The following is a 21,756-nucleotide window of genomic DNA, read 5'->3' as shown; positions in this document are numbered from 1 at the left end:
TCATACACAGGCTAAGCAGTGACTTACAGTTCAACACGCATCAAGTGAAACTTTAAATAATTGACACTTAATAAAACTACCCCAAAATTAATACCAAATCAGTTCTGCTCACACAAAGAAGGCAATTTTCAATATCTATGTAATCACAATGGCATATGTGTTAATATTTGAAGATCTTGGGAAGGCATTCGCAATTCTATTTAACTTCTCTGTTCATCTCTTAACTGCTTCTTTTAGCAGTTAAAGCAGCTGCAACGTCTATAACGATTTCCTTCCTGCCTTCTCAATAGAAGGTTCTCAGTTCCCCATAACTTTCTTCATCTATTCATTTTCAGTTCTCAAGAGCTTCAGTTCTATACAATAAAAATAGAGTTGCATGCAGAGAAGTATAATTCAGTAACTTAAGTATCTTTAATAAATGGGATATTGCAGTTGTCCACACTTTTGTCAAGGTTACTTAAAAATACTGTAAACAAATAAACAACAATTCCTTTGAGTCAAGCCCATGATTACATGGATACATCTATTTATTTATTTATTGAATTTATATCACCGCCTATTCACCCATGGCGACTCGAGGCGGCTTACAGAATGTAAAACAATATTTAAAATAAAAACTAATAAAAGAAATCAAATAAATTAATAAAGTTCAGTAGAAAAAAATCTGGAAAAATAAATTTAAAAAATCACCCCCAACTGGGCAGTAATGCAAAAGTGATTTGCCACTGTCTTCTTCTAAAATGTTCCTTTCACTTTCCCAATCTAGCTAACATTCCTGGAGTACTCTTATTCTCATAGTAACAAGAATATTCTTCTCTTCTAAGTTCAGCCAAGGTAGCTGCTACCATCTGCTAAAGCAGAGAATACTGTAGTCATCAATAACTAGCATTTTCATTAAAAAAAAAAAATCTTATTCAATTGTGAATCAAAAGTGATTTTGAGCCCTGCAAATCCTTCAGAACAGATGAGACTCCAAGACTGTATGCGATATTAGTCTCGGTTTCCCATCCTGGATACATATGCTCTGAGCTAATAAAAGGCTCTTCCCATGTTGAAAGAAACAGAGTCTTTTGTCCATAATGCTTCATCTAGAGAATTGTGTGACAATACTTCAGTTTTGTAAATTTATATTCAATGTACTACATCTCTTATTGCTTGAAGGTTCTTAAAAACGTGGTAATACAGTAGGTGAAATTTGATTTTATCTTATATGTCCTATATTTACATGAGAACATAAACACTTTTAGATTGTCTAATTGGCAATTTCTATTGAATTTAGAATTGCTGCTGCTAGTGTTGTGTGTGTTGTTTAAGGTCCTGGATAATATATAATTGTATCTTGTTATATTTGAAATTTTGTTCTGCTAAGAAATATAGATGCCAGAAACTAAATGCTGTTTGCTTCCAAAAAGATTATGAAAAAAATTATTACCTCTGTGTAACTTATTTCTTAGTTTAATATTTAAATCATTATCCAATAAATATGAAAAGCAACATAGATATATAAGAAAAGCAATTGTTCTTCTTTTTGTAATTAGCATGCAATAGTCTTTTAGTTTAAGGCCATCTGTAAAAAAAGTATTTCATATAAGATTTGTTGCTTCTCCGATTCCTTTTTTACTTTCAGAAGAAACACTGCCAAGTTTCTTATCAAAATTTAACATTTTATATTTTATTGCCTTCTACAAACATGCAAAGAATGTTTCCCATATTTCTAAAGGAAAGTTAGTAGGTAATATAGCATAAACCATATATACACTATATAAATCACTTCTCAAAAGTATCACTTATAAGCATATATGTTTATATATACATATTCTGTCATATTTAAAAATCAAATCTTTCTCTCCTCTTTCCTGGCTTCCCTTTGAAGTCTTAAACTTTTACGGAAACCCAGCAGTTTCAGAATCTAGTCTGCATGTTTAGATGGAGCATGAAACCAAATCTTAGCATGAAAATAACTTATAGTAAACATTCCTATCAGTGTTTTTCCTATCACTCCTATGATAGCTTACCAGGAAAATATAAGTTTTGACAGAAGTGTACTTCATTACATGTTAAACTTCCATACAATTTGCTTAAACAAGCCAATGTCATAATCTACAGGTTGAGACCGATCTACTGCAAGCAAAAAACAAATTATATTATTTGAAATTTGGCAGGATCAAATATTAGCAAGGTATGGACAATGAAGTCTAAAAGTGGTATTGGAGAAGAGAGATGATTATGAGCCAAGGCTCCCTGTTGTATGTGTTCATCATCTGTTCATAGTACTAAGTCCACACACAGCCAATGGCTGAGTTCAAATATCACACTAAATCACAACGTGGTTTGTTTAATTTTGTCATGGTCTCATTAAGCGCAGTTATTACAGTACCTAAACTATTTTTTGATTCAGTATCAAAACCAGACCATCTTACTCAGTAAATTAAAATAAACCATAGATTTGCACAATTTAAGGTGTGAGTTCACCAATCAATGTTAACACAAAATTTATATGCACTACCAAACTCCTTAGAGTAGGCTAAAATTCTATATTTAGTACAGATAGTCCTCAACTTACAACAGTTCATTTAGTGACCATTCAAAGTTACAAAGGCACTGAAAAAGTGACTTATGACCATTTTTCACACTTATGACCAGTGGATTCACAAAAATTTACTACCAGTTCTGTAGGCATGGCTTGGTGGGCGTGGCGTGCCTTGGTGGGCATGGCAAGGGAAGGATACTGCAAAATCTCCATTCCCTCCCCACTCACTAACCTGCTTTCCAGCTCTGTTCTCCTGTGCAGGGCAACAAAAGAAGACCCAGCCAATCAGCTGGGACTTGGGAGGAAGAGTATAGATGGGGGCAGGGCCAGTCAGAGGTGGTATTTGCCAGTTCTTTGAACTACTCAAAATTTCTGCTACCGGTTCTCCAGAACTGGTCAGAAACTGCTGAATACCACTTCTGCTTACGACGGTTGCAGCATCCCCATGGTCACATAATCAAAATTCAGACCCTTGGCAGCTGGCTCAAATTTGTTACAGTGGCAGTGTCCTGTAATCAGGTGGTCTCCTTTTGTGACCTTCTGACAAGTAAAGTCAATGGGGAAGGCAGCCTCACTTAACAACTGCATTACAGAATTAACAACTGCCCTGATTCACTTAACAACTTTGGCAAGAAAGATTATAAAATGGAGCAACACTGACTTAACAAATGTTTCCTTTAGCAATAGAGATTTGAGGCTCAATTGTAGTTGTAGGTCAAGGACTAATATAAATGAATGGCATAGGGTCTGGGTACTCAAAGAACTGCCTACCTCCCATAGAATTTGCCCATATAATTTGATTTTGGAAAGGATTCCTTCAATTAATCAATGCTATTTATTGGGACCTGTAACAGCACCTGCCCTCTCACACTGATCCAGGTGGTACCCATCCTGCTGGTGTTTTGCAGAGATAACAGATAACAGATGATCAGAGTTGGAAGGGACCTTATAGGTCATCTAGTCCAACCCCCCGCCCAAGCAGGAGATCCTACACCATTTCTGACAAATGGCAGTTTAATTTCTTCTTGAAAGTCTCAAGTGATGGCGCTCCCACAACTTCCGAGGGCAAGCTGTTCCATTGGTTGATTGTTCTCACTGTCAGAAAGTTTCTCCTTATTTCCAGGTTAAATCTCTCCTTGTTCGGTTTCTATCCATTATTCCTTGTCTGGCCTACAGGCGCTTTAGAAAATAGTTTGATCCCTTCCTCCTCTCTGTGGCAACCCCTCAAATATTGGAAGACTGCTATGATGTCTCCCCTGGTCCTTCTCTTCACCAGACTAGCCAAGCCCAGTTCCTGTAACCGTTCTTCATATGTTTTAGTCTCCAGTCCCCTAATCATCCTGATTGCTCTTCTCTGTACTTTTGTACTATCTTGAAGAGTTGGATCTTCACTCAGGCTTTTGGTGAGGGTGACTAAACATCCCATATTGGAAAATGTTGGGTTTCCTTGTTGCTTGGATTTTGCCATCTTTCGTTCTCTGATTTCTATCACTATATTATATTATTGTCTTGACTGCTTTCATCCATCAACTGCCCAGTCGGGTAGGAATTGGGTGATATAAAATAAATAAATAAATGAATGAATGCTGCCCACTTACTGAGTTCCATGTTTTCTGAAAAAAAGATTGCTAATAATTACTATCAACTCTACAAAGTAGAAGATTTGGATCTAATTCATGATGTGTCAAGGGGAAAAAAACCCACTGTGCACCATTTTCATTGCTTCATTGCTAACAAGAACTCCTTCTAAACATCTTTCATTCCCGATTCTTCACCCAGAATATATACCTAAGTAGTTCCATTCTTTGATATATCTTTTAAGACTGTTCTTAGAGCATCAAAAATGAAGGAAAGTAAGAGGGAGATTTTTTTTAAAAAAAAAATAGATTTGGCTGAAATGTGGTCACTCACCTGGGAAACTTCTTAACCCAGGATTTATGGCTGTAGGGGGAAAAAAGAAGATACCCAGTACTGTTAAACACTGGATGATGGCATACACCAATGGTTCTCAACATTTTCTTCTCCATGGAGCCACTTGAAATCCCTTTTCTGGCCACAGACCATGGCCACCGACTTCTAACACTTAACCCAAGATTTAAATCATAACATTTCTTCAAGCCTTCATGGACCCCTTGTGATGAGACTGTACTCTTCCCAGGAGTCCACGGACCACAAGTTGAGAACCACTGGCATACACTATTAGATGACTAGTCCCATATTTCTCCAATGACAGTCGATAAATATATGCTATGCAGCAAAATAAAATGGCAGCTCTTACCCCAAAGTGCTGATAAATCCATTTGTTGAACCTTCTGCATACAAAGAGCAAATGTCTCCAATGTGCAAAAAACTTGACATCTTGTCAGACATCTGGGGCTTGCTGGCTCTAGAAGGAGAGAAAACGTACTTATTAATATTACAATATTCAACAACGTTGTTTGTCATGGTGGCTGAAGTTCAAGGAAAGTTTGTCACCAATGTAAATTCACATATTTACACACAACCATAGAGGAATATACAGGGAATCCTAGACTTACAACCATTCGCTTAGTGCTACAACGTCACTGAAAAAAGTGACTTATGACCAGTTTTCAGTTACAACCAATTCGGCATCCCCATGGCCACCTGATCAAAATTTGGAAACTTGGCAACTGGGTCATATTTATGATGTCATTATGATGCAGTGCTTAGGGACATGTGACCACCTTTTGCAACCTTCTGGCAAGCAAAGTCAATAGGGAAGCCAGATTCACTTCACAACCGAATTACTAATTGAACTACTGCAGGGACTCACTTAACTGTGGCAAGAAAGGTCACGAAATGGGGTAAAACTCACTTAATGACTTTCTCATTTAGCAATGAGAAATTTGGACTCAACTGTGGTGGTAAGCCAAGGACTACCTGCAAAGGGAATGCTTAGCTGAATCTAAGCAATGCTATCCCAAAAGTTGCTGTTATTTCTCACTAGTTTTAACAAGCCTTAAGTCTTAAATAATTTTTAACATTAATTTTAATAGAAGCATAGAAAATGTAATAAAAATTATCCCACTCCATGTAACAGTTAATATAGACACTCCTTGACTTATGACCACAATTGAGCTCAAAATCTGTTGCCAAATGAGACAGTTGCTAAGTGAGTTCTACTCCATTTTACGACCTTAGTTGCCACAACTGTTAAGTGAATCACTGCAATTGTTAAGTTAGTAACATGGTTAAGTGAATCTAGTTCCTCCACTGACTTGGTCAGAAGGTCGCAAAAGGTGATCATATGACCCCGAGACACTGCAATCATCATAAATATGAGTCAGTTGCTAAGTGTCTGAATTGTGATCATGGGACCATGGGGATGTTGCAATGGTCATAAGTGTGAAAAATGGTCATAAGTCAGTTTTGTCAGTGCTGTTGTAACTTCAAACAGTCTCTAATTAACTGTTGTAAATTGAGGACTACCTATATTACATTTGGAACAATATTTTCACATTTTAAAAGAAAAGAGATTGTCAACTAAAAAGATACTCCTTTGGTCTTTTTAGCTGCAGAAAAAGGGAGTGGGGGAAAACAAGGCATTTTTGAAATGCCTAGACAATCACCCCGGTAGCCCAAAGTTGTCAGAGCATAAGAAGGTTATTGGAAAGCATGATGGATGACTCTTGGAGATGGATGTGTCCCACTGGAGAAGTCACATCCAGGGGGTGGGGGGAAGTCCAGGGTCAAGGGGGAAATGTATGATGTGATTTAGTATTGGCTGCACCCAGCCACACGCCAACATGGCAACCTCTAATAAATCAATTTTCTTTTCTCTGAGATGCGGCTAGAGCCTTTTGATTTCAATGAGGGTGGATTTGTTGGAGCCCTGACAGAGATTTTGAAACCATGGGAAAGGATTATTTCTAGTTTTTCTTCCAAAACAATTAAAATTGGGATGATTTTGAAATATATGAATCACTTAGCCTCTTATCAAATGCCAATGTATTTCATTGATTTAATGATATGTAAGTTATAACAAAATATATTTATTAGTTATACTCTAGAAAAACACAAATATTTTATTTTTACTTTTCATAGAACAAAAAACAAAGATACACATATAGTAAGATAGAAGATGTTACCAATTGCTACACTTTATTCTAGCCTTACATATACATTTTTAATTTCAAGCACTATCAGATAACAACATAACACATAATCTTAATTGTCATTGAGCCCAGAATTATGGTCCTAAATCATTTTGGTTATACGTCTAGGTATCACATGACCACACCTGACTTTTCGATGCTTTTTTGCAGCGATCGATGATCCAATACAGGAAATGAGACAAGAATCCAGGAAATGAGAGAGCCAGTTTGGTCTAGTGATTAAGACACCAGGCTAGAAACCAGGAGACTGTTTAGTTCTAACCTCACTTTAAACACGAAAGCCAGTTGGATGATCTTCGGCCAGTCACTCTTTCTTAGCCCAACTCATCTCACCTCAGGTTTGTTATTGTGGAGGAAATAGGAGGAAGAAGGTATGCTGGATATGTTCTCCACCTTGAGTTATTTGTAAAAGTAATAAAGGTGGATACAAATAAATAAAATGAAATGGACCACTTAAGGATCAAGGAGGTGGCAGGCTTGGCATCTGAGCTTCCTCACTTTGGGAAGCAATAAAGGGGAGAACATCTGAAAGATTTGTTTAGAAGTCCAGAAAGCTCTATTTATAACCCCACTGAGAAAAAAATGCCAACCTTTTTTTTTTCTTTTATATTTGTACAAGGAGAGAGACAAGTCAAAGGAAGGCATTTGGAGCCATGCTACTTGGCAACTATCTTTCTCCCAAGCAAACCAATATTGCAAGTGGCCTAATGAGAGATATTATCATAAATATAGGGAAAACCTAAAGTCCTTTAAAAGTATTATTATACTTTAAAATAACTGGACAGCTAATACAGAAAATTGAAGAAATGGCAGCTTTTTTTAAACTAAGAGGATTTATGATTGTATGGGGACATGCTTTAGACAAACTGGTATGCTAATTATTATATCATGGAATGGTCAAACTCCAAGGCTCTCTCTTTTAAAGCTTGGATATTCATATGAAAATGGCAGTAATTTTCCTGATTTCCAGTTATATTATCTGGTTATACATATTATATTATATTATTTGGTTATACATATTTTCTGTATGAAATGAAGATGACAAGAGTATAGAATCCATGATATCCCAGTACATGTTTTGTTCTAAGGATAATAGGAAATCTGTTGTATTTCTAGCATCTTAGATATCTTTCAACAATATTGAACAGGAAATTAAAATCTGATACCCATTCTCATGAGAAAATAGCTCCTAGGAATAATTCTTAACTAAAAATGGCAAGTGTTTTTGTTTTGTTTTTTCAAAAATGTGGGTAGAAAATGGGACAAGTCCTATAATTGTCTCATGATTAATGATATTATTAAAACCATTGAAATTAAAAAAACAACAACTATAACTCATCCAAAGCAGCTGAATAGTAATACCTTTATTTAAAGCATCTATTATGCTCTATGTGGATCAGAGCTATTGTTGCTACAGTAATCTACATCAATACAAATGTATTACTGTGTTTCTCACAAAATAAGGCCGGGCCTTTTTTTTTTTTGCCCCCGCATCCTTGGGTGGGCAGGCGGCGATCGCTTGGATGTTGATCTCGGCATTGGTGGGGCACTTCATATCGGGAGACCTTCCACCACCATTGCTTTCCCTTCCCCCCATGCTGCCACAACATTTAGAGCAATGCCATGGCATTTGACGCAGCCACGTGCGGCCAGCCAGGGCCCCTCCCTGCAACCGGAGCACGGCGGAGACACTCGGCTTCAGGCGCTCCTGTCGCCGCATTCCCTTCACCTTCAAAGGCAAAGCCAATTCTTTTAAAAATGATACCCTACTACCAGTATGACAAAGCCTCCCCTGCCCAACCCCACCCTGGCTGGGGAGAAGGGAAAGCAATGGTGGTGGAAGGTCTCTTGATACAAAGTGCCCCACCAACGCCAAAGTCAATGCAGGTAGCACCATAAAACAAAAATTACTTCCTAACGGCAAGCCCCCGCTGCCATTCCCCCCCATTTTGCATGTTTAATATAGGCCTTAATTTGGGGGAAGGGGCTTAATTTGATTTTATGCCCATAAAACATGCTGGGACTTCCTATTGGGGGAGGCCGTATTGTTGGAGAAACACGGTAGAAAAACCTTTTTAGAAAGCTAAGCCAACAAATCAGTCTGACTAAAACAAATTTAAAATACTAAATAAATATGGATAATATAAGAGGAATCTGGAACAGACAGCTGGAATTTCCTAAAATACAAATTAGAATATCGGCATCAAGGTTTAATGTACAGGTAGCCCTCAACTTATGACCATAATTGGGAGAAGAACTTTCATTGCTAAGTGAGATGATCATTAAATGAGTCACGCCCAATTTTACAAACTTTTTACCACAGTCATTAAGCAAATCTGGCTTCTGTCATTGAGACTGTTTATTGGAAGCTGGCTGGAAAGATCATAAGTAACAGTTACGTGACCCCAGGACCCTGAAAATGTTATAAATACATTCAGATTGCCAAATGCCCCGTCAACCCTTAAGCTGGCCTGGCCAAAGCCATCTTGGAGCTTCAGTGCTGCCACACGGGAGCTGAGGGATAGGGAGGGGGGATTCACGATAGCTGGAGTTGTGTAGTCAAAATAAAATACTTTCTCTTGGGAACCAAGGATGTTCTCACACCTGGCCGGAGGTAGGATGAGTGATGTCACCAGACCAGCAGACACTGTCTTGATTGGGCCATGTGTCGGAGGGAAAAACTTTCACTTCTAATTAGGTGAAAACCAAGGGCCCCCTCAGAGTTGGTTTTCACCAGATATGTGCCAATATATTTCCAATAAAGCTATTATTTGAGGAATCCACCTGCCTCAGAGTTTTTGCTTGCAATGGATCTATTTTACTTGGAACCCTGATATTCCCAAATTTTGATCACATGACTGCAGGATGCTGCAACAGCTGCTCAGAGCTACCCTATAGTAAGATGGGCAGCCAATAAATTTTATAAATAAATAAACAGTCATATAAGTGTAAGGATTGGTCATAAGTCACTTTTTTCAGCATAGTAATAACTTTCAATGTCCACTAAACAAATGGTCTTAAGTTAAGGACTACTTATTCAATTAAATATGTTTTCTGTGATCCTAAAATGAAGTTAACTGATCAAAAATTATTTTTTGGATCTATTGGGGTTATTAACAAATGTTTTAAAAAGGTTATTGACATTCTTTTACAGGACATGCAATATATTTGAATATATCTTAGCATAGATTATTTAATCATGTCTCTTGGTAGCTTCTAAATGGTTGACTATTCTCATAAGGAATCAGGTTCTCAGGAGGTATTAAAGATTTAATGGACTTAATGTAAGATGGTAATATTTCAAAAATATGGAATATGTCAATTTATTATTAATTTTGGAATTACTGTGCTTGGACTGTTGCCAAAAAGGTTGTCAAATGTTCTGGGAAAACTTATGTGACAGACACCAAAGATTGTTCGATGAAATGTATCTCAAACTTTGTTTTTTTATTATTATTATTTTAAAGACCAGAGGATATGATTTGTATGTGGTCCACATTCAGTCACGGATTCTATACAAGCAGGGTTTTCAGAGATAATTATCGTTGCATTTTGTAATGATTTAGCCTTTGATTTAGCCTTATTCTTTCTTTTTTCTTATCTTTGGCTTATGTAAACAGAACTGGTAGGATAATCTGGATCCCAATGCATCATAGAGCAGAGTTTGCAAGATCAGGCAGAGACAAGCCTGGTTGGACTGTCCTTTGGGCTTTACAGATAGACAACCTGACTAGGCAGAGTGGAGAAAATACAATAGCTAATACCTTAGCTGTACAATAATTGTATTCAAAATACTAGGATAAAAAGGGTAATTTCTACCGGATCCTTTTTAACAGAACATGTGCATAATTATGGCTTGCAGAGGAAAATTCTCATCACATTTTTATACAGGTATATACTTAGATCAAGGGGATTCTGGCTACAGAATTGCATTATGTCAAATCTGTTCTAAGTGTTCAACTGAATTTACGATTCCGATTGAGAAGTCTTAAGTAGTACAGCCCTGGACATTGTTTTAATTATCAAACTGTATACCATATCAACAATATTAAAAGAAAGGAGAAATGCTTATACAAGGGAAATAAATTCTTTTTAAGCATCCACACTTTCATTGTCCACACTCAAGGGAGATATTAAGTCTTCTTCTAACTTCAATTCTCCAAGTAAAAGTAATTTTCTAACCTTTTATTATTAAGAAAAGTCAACCAGCTCAAGGGGATTTTTCCCCTGTGTTACATTTCAAAATCACTGTATTTCAAGGTTTTCAATTTAGTTTATTAAATTAATAACTGCAGATTCCTAAATTTGTGATATCAAGATAATAAGAAAGCTGTCTTTTAAGATGTCAGTGGTTCACAGCATGACAAAATTATATAACCTCTATTTTGTTGGTGGTGGTTGTAACCTGCATTTTTTATATCTGTTGCAATAATCAAACAAGCCATTGTTTCTAGAAAATTATAAGGCATAGCATGTTCTAATTATTAAATATTTCAATATTTCTAATTTTGAAAGAGTGATGTGATATATTATTGTCAAAACCATTTTAATGGTTTTTTAAAGGTGAAAACAGCCCTCCCAGAAGTTCCTGTAGACCACCCCCACATGGCCATGCCCACCCAGCAACCGGGCAGCAAACCAGTTGCTGGGATTTTTGAATCCACCCCTGGATGACAGGATAGCAGTATTCCAATATTTGAGGAGTTGCCACAAAGAGGGAGTCAAATTATTCGGCAAAGCACCAGAGGGCAGGACAAGAAACAATGGTTGCAAACTAATCAAGGAGAGAAGCAATGGGATTGCTGGAATTAAAAAGAAAGTTCCTAACAAAGAGAACAATTAACCAGTGGAACAGCTTGCCTTCAGAAATCATGGATGCTTTGTCACTGGACATTTTCAAGACTGGACAGCCACTTGTCTGAAATGGTATAGGGCAGCGGTGGCTAACCTTTTGGGGCTCCTATGCCAAAAATTGTACACGCACTAGCGTGCATGCATGCACTTGCGTGTCAGCACCCAGAATGTAATGTGTGTGCCCCTCCCCACACCCCCTGTGCATGTGGCAGGGGGGATTGCCACCCCCTTACCTGCACTGCACCTCACAGCTGATTTTTTCAACTGGTTTGAGGCCTTTTTCGGCCTCCCCGAGGCTTGGAAAAAGCCTCTGTAAAGCTTTTCAGGATGGTATTACAGGAAGTGACAAAACAGGCCTATAATTCGTCCTGAAAAGCCTTGCAGAGGCTTTTTCCAAGCCTTGGGAGGCTGAAAAAGGCATCAAACCAACTGAGGAAAAATTAGCTGTGAGGTGCGCAGTGAGGTTAAGTTTGCCTGCAGCTCGCGTGCCAGTACAAATGGCTCTGCATGCCACTTGTGGCACGTGTGCCATAGGTTCACCATCACGGGTATAGGGTCACCTGCTTGAGCGGGAGGCTGGAGTAGAAGACCTCTAAGGTCCCTTCTGCCTCTATTCTATTCTAAAAATAATAAAGGAGGATAAAAATAAAAATTTTACATATGGTTTCTTTATATACAGTATAGCTCCTATACCACTTGCAGTACTTGTGAAAGTTTGCCTGGTTTTAGTATCAGCAAAAAGTCCATAGAAGAAGTCTGGTTGCTTTCTAACAAACTCTGTTAAAAGACAAGCTTTTATGAATGAGAACAGCCGAACTATTGAAAATTAGTCAAACTGTGTTAACGTAGGATCAATGAATGGAGGTTGTGGTAGCAGCAAATTTGGATACATTTATTGCTGTGTAGATTAACTTTCAATCTTTTTTACTTTGTTTTTAAAAACTGTGTAAGTACATCAACTTTACAGTCACAAAGAAAATCATCAAATGAATAGACCCCGGAACCTTGTGATATTAATCTCAAAAGGAAAGAAATACTTTTGGCAACTGTTATGGGCAAATCAACATTCAACAATGGTCTTTATAAAGCTCTGCTTAGTCATTTTCATCCTTTGAGGCTGCAAAACATGAAAATGAATTTGAGGAACAAGTCGGAAGTTTTTTAAGAATGAGGTCAAGGCTCCTCCACACCCACCTCAACTAGAACTGAAATAAGTCATGCAGGCATGAAAACTATTTCTGCCTATTTGGATTCAAAGTTTCAGCATCAAGATTTGCACTTCCTGAAAAATACAGGCTTCAAACTATAAACTTCATTTCACTGAGTACTAACTCATTTATATTAAAGGTGGAAGAAAAGCTTATTAAACCCGAATGGTGGATCAAGGAATAATAGCAGTTAAAAAAAAATTATCCACATTCCAAAACAGAAATTTAATTGTTATCCATTTTAATTCCTACTGTATTCAAAGATCCTTGGAACTAGAGAAACCCAACCATGGGCGACCAGACTCGTAATGGGCTACCAGATTACCATGGGCTACCAGATTACTACAGCAGAAGGCTACTGCTACAGGGAGGCATTAGTGCTAGACCTACTTTAATTGCATTTCTGCATCCAGCATCCAAAAAAGTCAATAGAAACATTCAAAAGAACTCCCTCATAAGAATTCCAGAAGATGAATGTTGGATCTGAAGATAAATCTCATCTACTGTTGGACTAAGTGGTTGAACATGTAGTTGACATGATTGACTAGCTATAGCATTTCTTAGTTTGGTTGACCTTGTTGTAAGTGGCACCTTTGTCTGATTGTACAATTATTCAAATTTATTGTTAAATGAGGCTTACATGCTGCTCTGTATTTGAATGTGTGTTATGAGCGCAAGATTTCAATATGCTGTTGATGGCTCAAAGAGAAACAATTGAGCAGTGATAACAAAAGTGATGCTGGAACACTGAGATCAGAAAGTTGTGATCATTGGTTAGATTCTGAGAATGTGCTAAATGCAAATAAAACAAACCACATTATGGTTTAGCAAGGTATTTGAGTCCCAGCAATTGTTAGTCAACACCAAGTAAGATTAAAAAACTAAGGCTTATTGCCATTACACCTGCTCACTCATGTGGAGGCATGTCACAGGACTGTGGTGGGATTCCAATTTTTTTACTACTGGTTCTGTGGGTATGGCTTGGTGGGCATGGCAGGGGAAGGAGACTGTAAAATCTCCAGTCAGAGGTGGTATTTGCTGGTTCTCGTAACTACTCAAAATTTCTGCTACCAGTTCTCCAAACTGGTCAGAACCTGCTGAATACCACCTCTGTCACAGGGGCATACTAATTTCTGTGCTAATTTGTTTCTACTATGTTTTTTCTTTTAAGATTTAGGGTTATGCCTTCAACATCTTTTTCACTTCTAATTGCAATGCAAACTTCGTTTTTCTCTTCTATATAGGTTCATGAACAAAATCAGTTTAGTATATGGTTATGAGTCATTTTCAGCATGCGATTGATCCCTCTCTATCATCTGATTTTTATTAAGTCCATGATGTCCATTTTTTACTGTATATTTGATAATAATGTAAAACATACAGCTGTAAAAAACTAGTTTTCAATATAATGTACTAACTCTCACAGCCATTAAAAAGAATTGATCATCATCACACTGCGTAATATAGTCAGATTTTGATGCTATGTACTGTACATCATACTTTTTTTTTTCATTTTCTGGGTAACATGACCCACATGCTTCTTTTCCCTGATCATTCCAACATTAGTATTTTTGTCTCCAATTTGCTACTGTTGCTGCCATGGTTGAATTGAAGGTAGCATAATCCACCAGTCCCCATTTATCCATTTCTTCTTCAATCATCTCAATGCTTTCCCTCCCTTTACCATTCTCTTTGGTAGCACTGTGAACTGCATGTCATTGTGCTTTGGCCTTCCCCCACTGTCTCCTATATTTTAATTTTAATACAGGTTCTAGGACATGTACATATTCTGGTTCTACAGTACCACCAATATATATATTCCAGGGTCATGTTTTTTGATCTGCATATCGCCCTACTCTGCTATTCCATGCATGAACCTGTCATTACAAAATGTTTTGCATAATTCTCAAGTCTATGAACTACAAATAAGTCATACTTTTTCTCAGCCCCTCTTGGCAGACCAGACTAGGCAACCAGCTTCTCAAGGAGACTAAATCTACTTCTATGGAGATTGGTCCTAACAGAATCTTGCAAATCTTATCGTTCTGTACCTCCTACTGTTTCTTATAGTTTAGCAAAATAGAGATTATATCATATTAAGAAATTAAAAATAGCAATATACTAAAACACCACACAAAGGTGATATAATTAAATGTCTATTGCACTTAAAGATAAAGATATTTAGCATATAGAATTTATTCTTTCTGCCCATATCTGCAAAAAATCCAAAAGATTCACCAGTAGTCTGTTAAGAGATTTGTTAAATATTGTGCTTCAATTCTCATTAGGTTCATATAAATAAACTGATTTACAACGATTATTGATTATGTTACCCTATGAACATTGCAAGCTCATACAATTAACATTTGGTTTGATTATTTTTTTACTATTCAAAACTGAAATTATGAAACTACATTGAACTTAGCATCAAAAAGCTTGTAGTACCAAAAATAAGCCTGTTCAGACATGCAAACCTAATCTCAAAAAGATAGATGAGAATGTGCAAATACCACTCTCTGTACAGTCATCAAAACTATCTATTCTTAGAATCTCCAGGTTTTTGCAAAATAAACCAACTACATATACAGAAATCACAACAATATTTTACACGGAGTAGGATTCTTGGGAAGTATTCAAACAGTGAAGCATATGTTATAGAAATCATGATAATGATTATTTTGGAACAGAAGCATTGACAAGAGAATATTTTTGTTAGCATAATTAACAGAAGACAACTAGATCACTATGAACCTCAAACTAATTGATGATCTCATCCAGCACCTTAGACAGATCTTAAACAAAAGGGTAGGGAGCACTGAGTTCTGAAGAACTCCACAAGTGAGGGGCTTTGGGTTCAACTCTTCCTGCCCACTTGTGTCAATTGCAACTAAAGTCACCCACAGAGAACTGAGGAGAATCACTGCAACCCAGGGCTACCCACACTGTACCCTGTTGGTGGTCCAGAATGATACCACAACCAATTGCTTCAAATGTTCAGAGGGATCAAGGAGAACTAGACTAGCCAAACCACCCCCATCCCAACAGAGGTCAATGGCAATGTAATTAGCACTTTCTCATTACAATATTCAGATCTGAAATCTGATTGAAATTGGTCAGAAGCCCATCTTCTCAACAACCTCCCCTAAAAAGGAAAGTTGGAGACTTCCTTATCCAAGGCTGTCTTTCTACTATTTGTCATGGGATGTTTTCATCACTATCCATCTACCACAAGAATATGCCAGCCAAATCCAGTCCATTTTCAAGAGAGAAATGGGTGTTCTAATTTTGCAAAATGTATAATATTCATTTTGCCCAATATTTTCCACTCACAATGGGTAAATAAAAGCAAAAGGGGTGTTATTTCCGGTCTTGTCAGTTTGAGGGTAGAGATTCTGAGGGTCATAAGAGGAGTATCGGCATATCACAGGCTTCGTTCATCAACTTTACAATTCTTGCCCTTCTGAACATTAGTCAAATGCTTTTAGAAAAAACAAAGAATAAAAGTAGACTTAATGTGTGTACCTTCAACATTTGCCATTCAAAGTTGGACTGCCTATGAATCAATTTAATTTAATTGATTTATAAAATAAAGCATGTATTTACCTAAATCGGGGGTGGGGAATTCTGGGAGCTGAAGTACACAGGTAATAATGGGACCATTATTACGTGTATACTTCAACTCCCAGAATTCCTGAGCCAGCCATGCTCCCTCAAAAATTCTGGGAGTTGAAGTACATAGGTCATAAAGAGGCCATAGTTCCCTACCGCTGACCTAAATAGTTGAAATATATTCAAACTAGGACCACCTAAGAAGTTCTTTATGTCCATCATGAAGGACAGAAGAGAAATATAATTTTGTCAGAAACTAATCTCTTATCTACATTTTAAAACTTGTTAACGATAACATCAGGGACTGAAGATTTTAGCAGGCATGGGGATGACTAAATGAGTTATTATAAAACACTGGAAGCATTGTAGGAGGAGAGCTGTGTTACTCTATGGTGACAAAAAAAATCAGAACGGCTCTGTTAGAACTTTTTCTAACACATTTTATTTAAAGGCAAAAGCTTTCATGAACTGCAATTCAATATTAGATACAATGAATAGGTAGACTAATGGTACAATTTAAATTGGGGGAGGTGGAAAGAAAAATGGGGAAAGGGGCAGGAAGATGGTTTTGCAAATGCAGGTTACATTAAGGACAGATTACAAATACCTTATTCATTAACGTAATGATTTAAATATTTTACTAATATTTAAATAGTCTTACAATTAACCAATTATTGATTAAATCAAATGATTGAGTAAATTAAATGTTTACTTATTTTTAAATGTATATGTCACCCATCTCACTACCAAGCAACTCTTATTTAATTGTTTGACAAAGGGTCAACAAAGGTGATTTTTGAGCAATGCGGCTACTTTTTCTGGAGTTCTGTTTTTAACATAATTTTTAGATTTATGTTTCTCATTTTTTAAAATTGTTTATCAATTTTGGAGTTGTGTTGCTCTTTCAGTGCTGTTGCATGATTCCAATTTTTCTTTTCTGAGTTAGTTGAGCATAATAAAACACACAAACAAAGTGTTTGGAAATACAGCAGCATACACATCCAACTTCAGGTAAAAGCTAACTATATAGGGCAGCAGTAGGTAAATAAATCAAGGTCACCCAAAATATCAGTTCCTTAACCGTAGTCCAGCAGCACATAGGCAGTCACTGGGATTAAGACAAATTCCATTCCTAACTCCCTCTTTAACTCAAATTTGTGTTTATGTTGGAACTTGTGTTTATAAACAGTCTACCTACTACTAAAAATACTGGACATCATTGTGCTTCCTCAAGCTCATGAAGACTGAAGCTACATCATTTTCTCAGGAATTCTGAAAGCAGGCTGTATATTAAAATCACACAGCTTCAGTGATTCCTGAAAGCATCATACGGCTTCAATTCCTTGTCAGCTAGAGGAAGGAGATGGCCGTTAACCATTCTTAGTAATAGGCCATTTGTATGTAAGAGTTATCCTTTAATCAGACATTCTTAACCTAGGGACAGCCTGTATAAAGTTAATAAAATACTTTTATTCAAGCAATGAAGACAGTTACTTACTACAACATAGTTCTAGGGTGGCTTGGTGAACAATCTCCCTCCATGCATAAAAATATATGACTATCAACAGAAGAGAATATCTATAGCTCAGGATTGAACTTTGGATCCCTTGGAGCTCTCTGAGCTTAATTGTTTGCAGACATTTTATTTCTTGACTAGAAGGATAGTGGGGTTTGCTTGTTGTTTTCAATGCTGGAAGGTAGTGGGGTTTGATCTCTGTTTATATACAGTAGCTTCTCCTATCAGTGTTGATCAGTGTGTTGTTTTCTCTTGGAAGTTCCTTGATTAAGCTGTTCTTTATTGTTGTTTGTCTGAGTTGGTAGTTCCTTAATTAGGTTATTGTTATGAAGATGTTACCTACTAGGCTAAGGTAATATCTGCAAACAAACAACAGAGTTCAGACAGCATCAAGGATTCCACATGTGAAACTGGCCCATCACCGTTATCTTGCAAATTTCTTATCAAATTCTGCTATAAAACATTCTTAAAGGAAGTGACAGGAATGTCAAAAAGTATATTAATAAAAAGATTACATATTGTCACAAGAACGCTATCATTATTCCAGCAAGATAAGGTATTGAAGGAACTTTATATCTAAATTTATCTTTTGGGTCATGGTTTGAATGTACATTTGAGAGCACTTCCACATTACAGAGGCTGCAGCAGTTGCCACGCGATTTCTGACTCCAGTTTAAGGAGCTCCTTTCTACCTATAAAACCCTTCATGACAGAATGAAGGAATGAACAAATAAATGGATGAATGAATTGGATTAATGTTTTTTTTTTTAAAAAAAAACATGCTTATAATGAGTCTGGATTATGTGTACATTATTTAAAATTAATGATGAAATTAAAAGGCTGATTAAAAGGAAAAACGGTAATTTGTGGGCCGGGAAATACGAGATACCTATAAATGTCTGAATTGGGAGGAAGAAGGTAAACAAAGTATCAAGGAAGACAATTTTCAAGCAATACGATAAAAAAATAGCAGTTATTCTCTTGACATAATTTTTAAAGGTCCTTTTTTCTCTTTTTTTAAGGTATATTATTTTGTAAACACTGCGTATATGTGTACTTTTCTTCCATTAATTTAACATAATAAAATTAAAAACAAATTTCTCCAGATAAGTGAGGGCATTCAGTAATTGCAGCTTTAAGTACTGGTCACTGAAAATGGTAGTGCTAAACATTAAACATTGGTTTACTTGTCTGTAATAGGTCACTACAAACCACGACTTCAAAGAGCAGTAATATATTATTTATGGGTAGTGGTATAGTTCAGGAAATAAAAAGTAAGCCAGAACTTTTCAATGGGATCCTATGCACAATAGGATCCTGCTTTATTTAGACCAAATGAGGGTAAGTAAATAAGATTCTATGTCAAGTTGTAATTCAGGGAATTATGATCTGGAATATCATTAACTCATTAAAGCAATACTTTCTAACACAAGTCTCCCAACATTGATAGGATGCAATTTCCATTCCCTGTCTTGCCCATGTTGACAGAGGTTATGGGGACAGCAGTCTGATATTTCTGAGAGCTGCCATAAAGCTGAATTAAATATAGAAAGCACTTACTTATATTGCTGAAGAAAAATAAAAACGAGCAGGTGGGTTAAATAGCAGAATGAAGGAGAAAAATACCAAACTGCTGAGGAAGCAATTCTGCCAAAAAGTTTTTAATGATATTAAAAAGAAAAGACTTGCCAAGATGTTTTTTTAAAAAACCAAAGAACAGCACAACTTATGCATTCATCTCCATATAAACCAGTACAATCAACTCTTGCTCTTCACTTATAACTAAAGACCAGCATTTTACTATACTTCCTTTTTCTCAAACCAATTTTAGTGTACATCTAACATAACATTACCCACATTTATTTTCTACTTATGAAACAAAAATAATTCTTGCTAAAATTTCTGATTGTTAAAAATCCTTTGACCTCCAACAGAGGAAAATGCATCACACATGGTATTAATCAAAATTATTTTCCAATCTACATGGCCTCTTTCACTTTGCCCATCAATATCCAATCCCCTTTGCCTTCCCACAAACACCTGATTTTAGATGCCGCCATGGACCTTCTTCAGTTTCAATTTTCTGCGAAGAAACCTGAAGAACTGTTACTTGCTCTTCCAAATTTCTGCAGGCAGTAGGCAATTTTTCTCTGCTGTTGTCTGTTCTCTCTTGTTAGAAGATAAAGATGTCCTAAACTGCAAGGGAAACTGGTATCTTCTCCTTTACAATTGTTTGAACAAACTTCCAAAATCTATACAGTAATAAAGTCTCAAAGTGGCCGTACAAGACAATTGTACAGCATCCCTGAAGCAGTGTGGCATGTGCCTTATGTAGAGAGTCATAGGTGGCCAAGAAACCTACTTTCAAAATAGGAAGGAAAAATCCCAGTAGGATTCTTTTTAAATGAAGTTCTAGTTTCTTGTTTTGGCCCATATAAGTCTAGCTTTTCCATACTTCCCAAACACATATTAAGAAGAATGTAAGTCAAACAGCTGTAACTGAGTTTGCTTTTCAACATTTGAAGAACTTGGACTTCTCCCTAAAGGGACTGAATCAGAACAGAATCAGAAAGTGAATTCTAAGTTATTTTTTGTTAAACTCTGCATGTCAGTTTCTTAAAAAAAAATTCTCTGCAACAACATAGTGCACAGAACATTTACTGTTTCAACAGCGATCAAGAGCTTAAAGGTTGCAAGAAATCCATTTCCAATGAATCCTTGAACCCAATCCTAAAAGCTTAGCCAAGCAACAGTCTAAAACACCTGTCTCATCAGTATTTCATTTGTTAAGTTCCCTGTTAAAACCCAAGTTGCACTACAGTTATAGGCAATCTGCAGACATGTTATTTAATCCAAATTTTAATAAAACATATGCTAAATAAAAAGCAACATTTTAAAACACTATATTGCATAAAAATAGCTTTCTGCCCTGTGAAAAGGCAAATGTATATTAATCACAGCACTATAAAGAAGCAATACGTATTTTTACAATCTGTATGTTTCATAAAACCCCTATATCTAAGGAAAGATAAAAATACATTCCCAATCCTGCTAATCTTTAAAGTGTTTTTAGAGGTATCATTAAAGAGAAGTATTTTAGCCTCATTCTTCATAGCTACTTTACAGATAACTGTAGGAATCCTTACAGTACACCTAGATGAATGTCAGCTGTCAGGACTTACATCTGGCTGGGAATTGCTTGGATACAATCAAACCCCTATATGGTATATATTAGCAAAGGGAAATCTTATGGAAATTACAGTCTAACTAATGTATTACAGTTTAATTCTTCGTGGATCTAACTTTATTTAAAATGGTTATACTATGGTAACCTCCAGTATTGTTATTCCCTAAAACATAGGACACATTCAGGGAAGTTAAAGAGGTCAATTTTATTACTCTGTAACCTGGTAACTGACTTATGATTGTCCGTTCCTATTATGGCAGCCATTCTGTCAGCTGGCAAACTTTCCCCAAGGAAGACATTTTATAACTAGTCATGGCATACTTAGAATATTCCAAGTGTTTCAAAAAATGTTATCTGTTGTAATCTGAGAAATAATGAATTTCTCCTCTTATCCTGCAATAAGATCGCTATGAAAACTCCTCCAAAGGGTAAAGAAGATAATATAGACATTTAGTTTAGTTTTAGTTTAGTTTACTTTATTGTCATTGCACCTCGTACAATGAAATCAAATATCATCTTCAGTGCACATCATGACCATGACCATGAAAATAAACACAAACACACATCCTTCACCTTCCACACATTGAACCAAAAAACCCCAACACCACATTAACACCAAGATTTAAACAACATTTAATACATTCCATATATTTATTGAATGGTATCTCATGTTAATGACAGAACAGCAGCTGTGACTAAGACTTTGGCAGATAGTA

The 21,756-nt window shown here is 36.4% G+C and overlaps 1 protein-coding gene across 5 annotated transcripts in view; it reads right to left on the bottom strand.

Annotated features, from left to right (window-relative positions):
- ITPR1 (inositol 1,4,5-trisphosphate receptor type 1) overlaps positions 1–21,756 on the bottom strand; it is a 245,219-nt gene that overhangs the window by 211,340 nt on the left and 12,123 nt on the right. For 3 of the 5 annotated variants that reach the window (XM_087923703.1, XM_087923705.1, XM_087923706.1), the window contains exons 2-3: positions 4,809–4,916; positions 4,442–4,471 (exon numbers count right to left, since the gene is read on the bottom strand). In XM_087923703.1, the coding sequence (XP_087779829.1) occupies positions 4,442–4,471; positions 4,809–4,900 (122 nt within the window). In that variant the 5' untranslated portion in view covers positions 4,901–4,916. The remainder of the gene's footprint in view (positions 1–4,441; positions 4,472–4,808; positions 4,917–21,756) is intronic. The other 2 variants (XM_087923707.1, XM_087923704.1) reach the window with 1 other exon arrangement.

This window comes from Pseudonaja textilis, chromosome 2, assembly GCF_049901715.1.
Source record: "Pseudonaja textilis isolate UNSWEBS1 chromosome 2, rPseTex1.2, whole genome shotgun sequence".
Lineage (NCBI taxonomy): Eukaryota > Metazoa > Chordata > Lepidosauria > Squamata > Elapidae > Pseudonaja > Pseudonaja textilis.
Note: the sequence above shows the minus strand (reverse complement) of the source record. Positions and strands in the feature narration are given on the sequence as shown.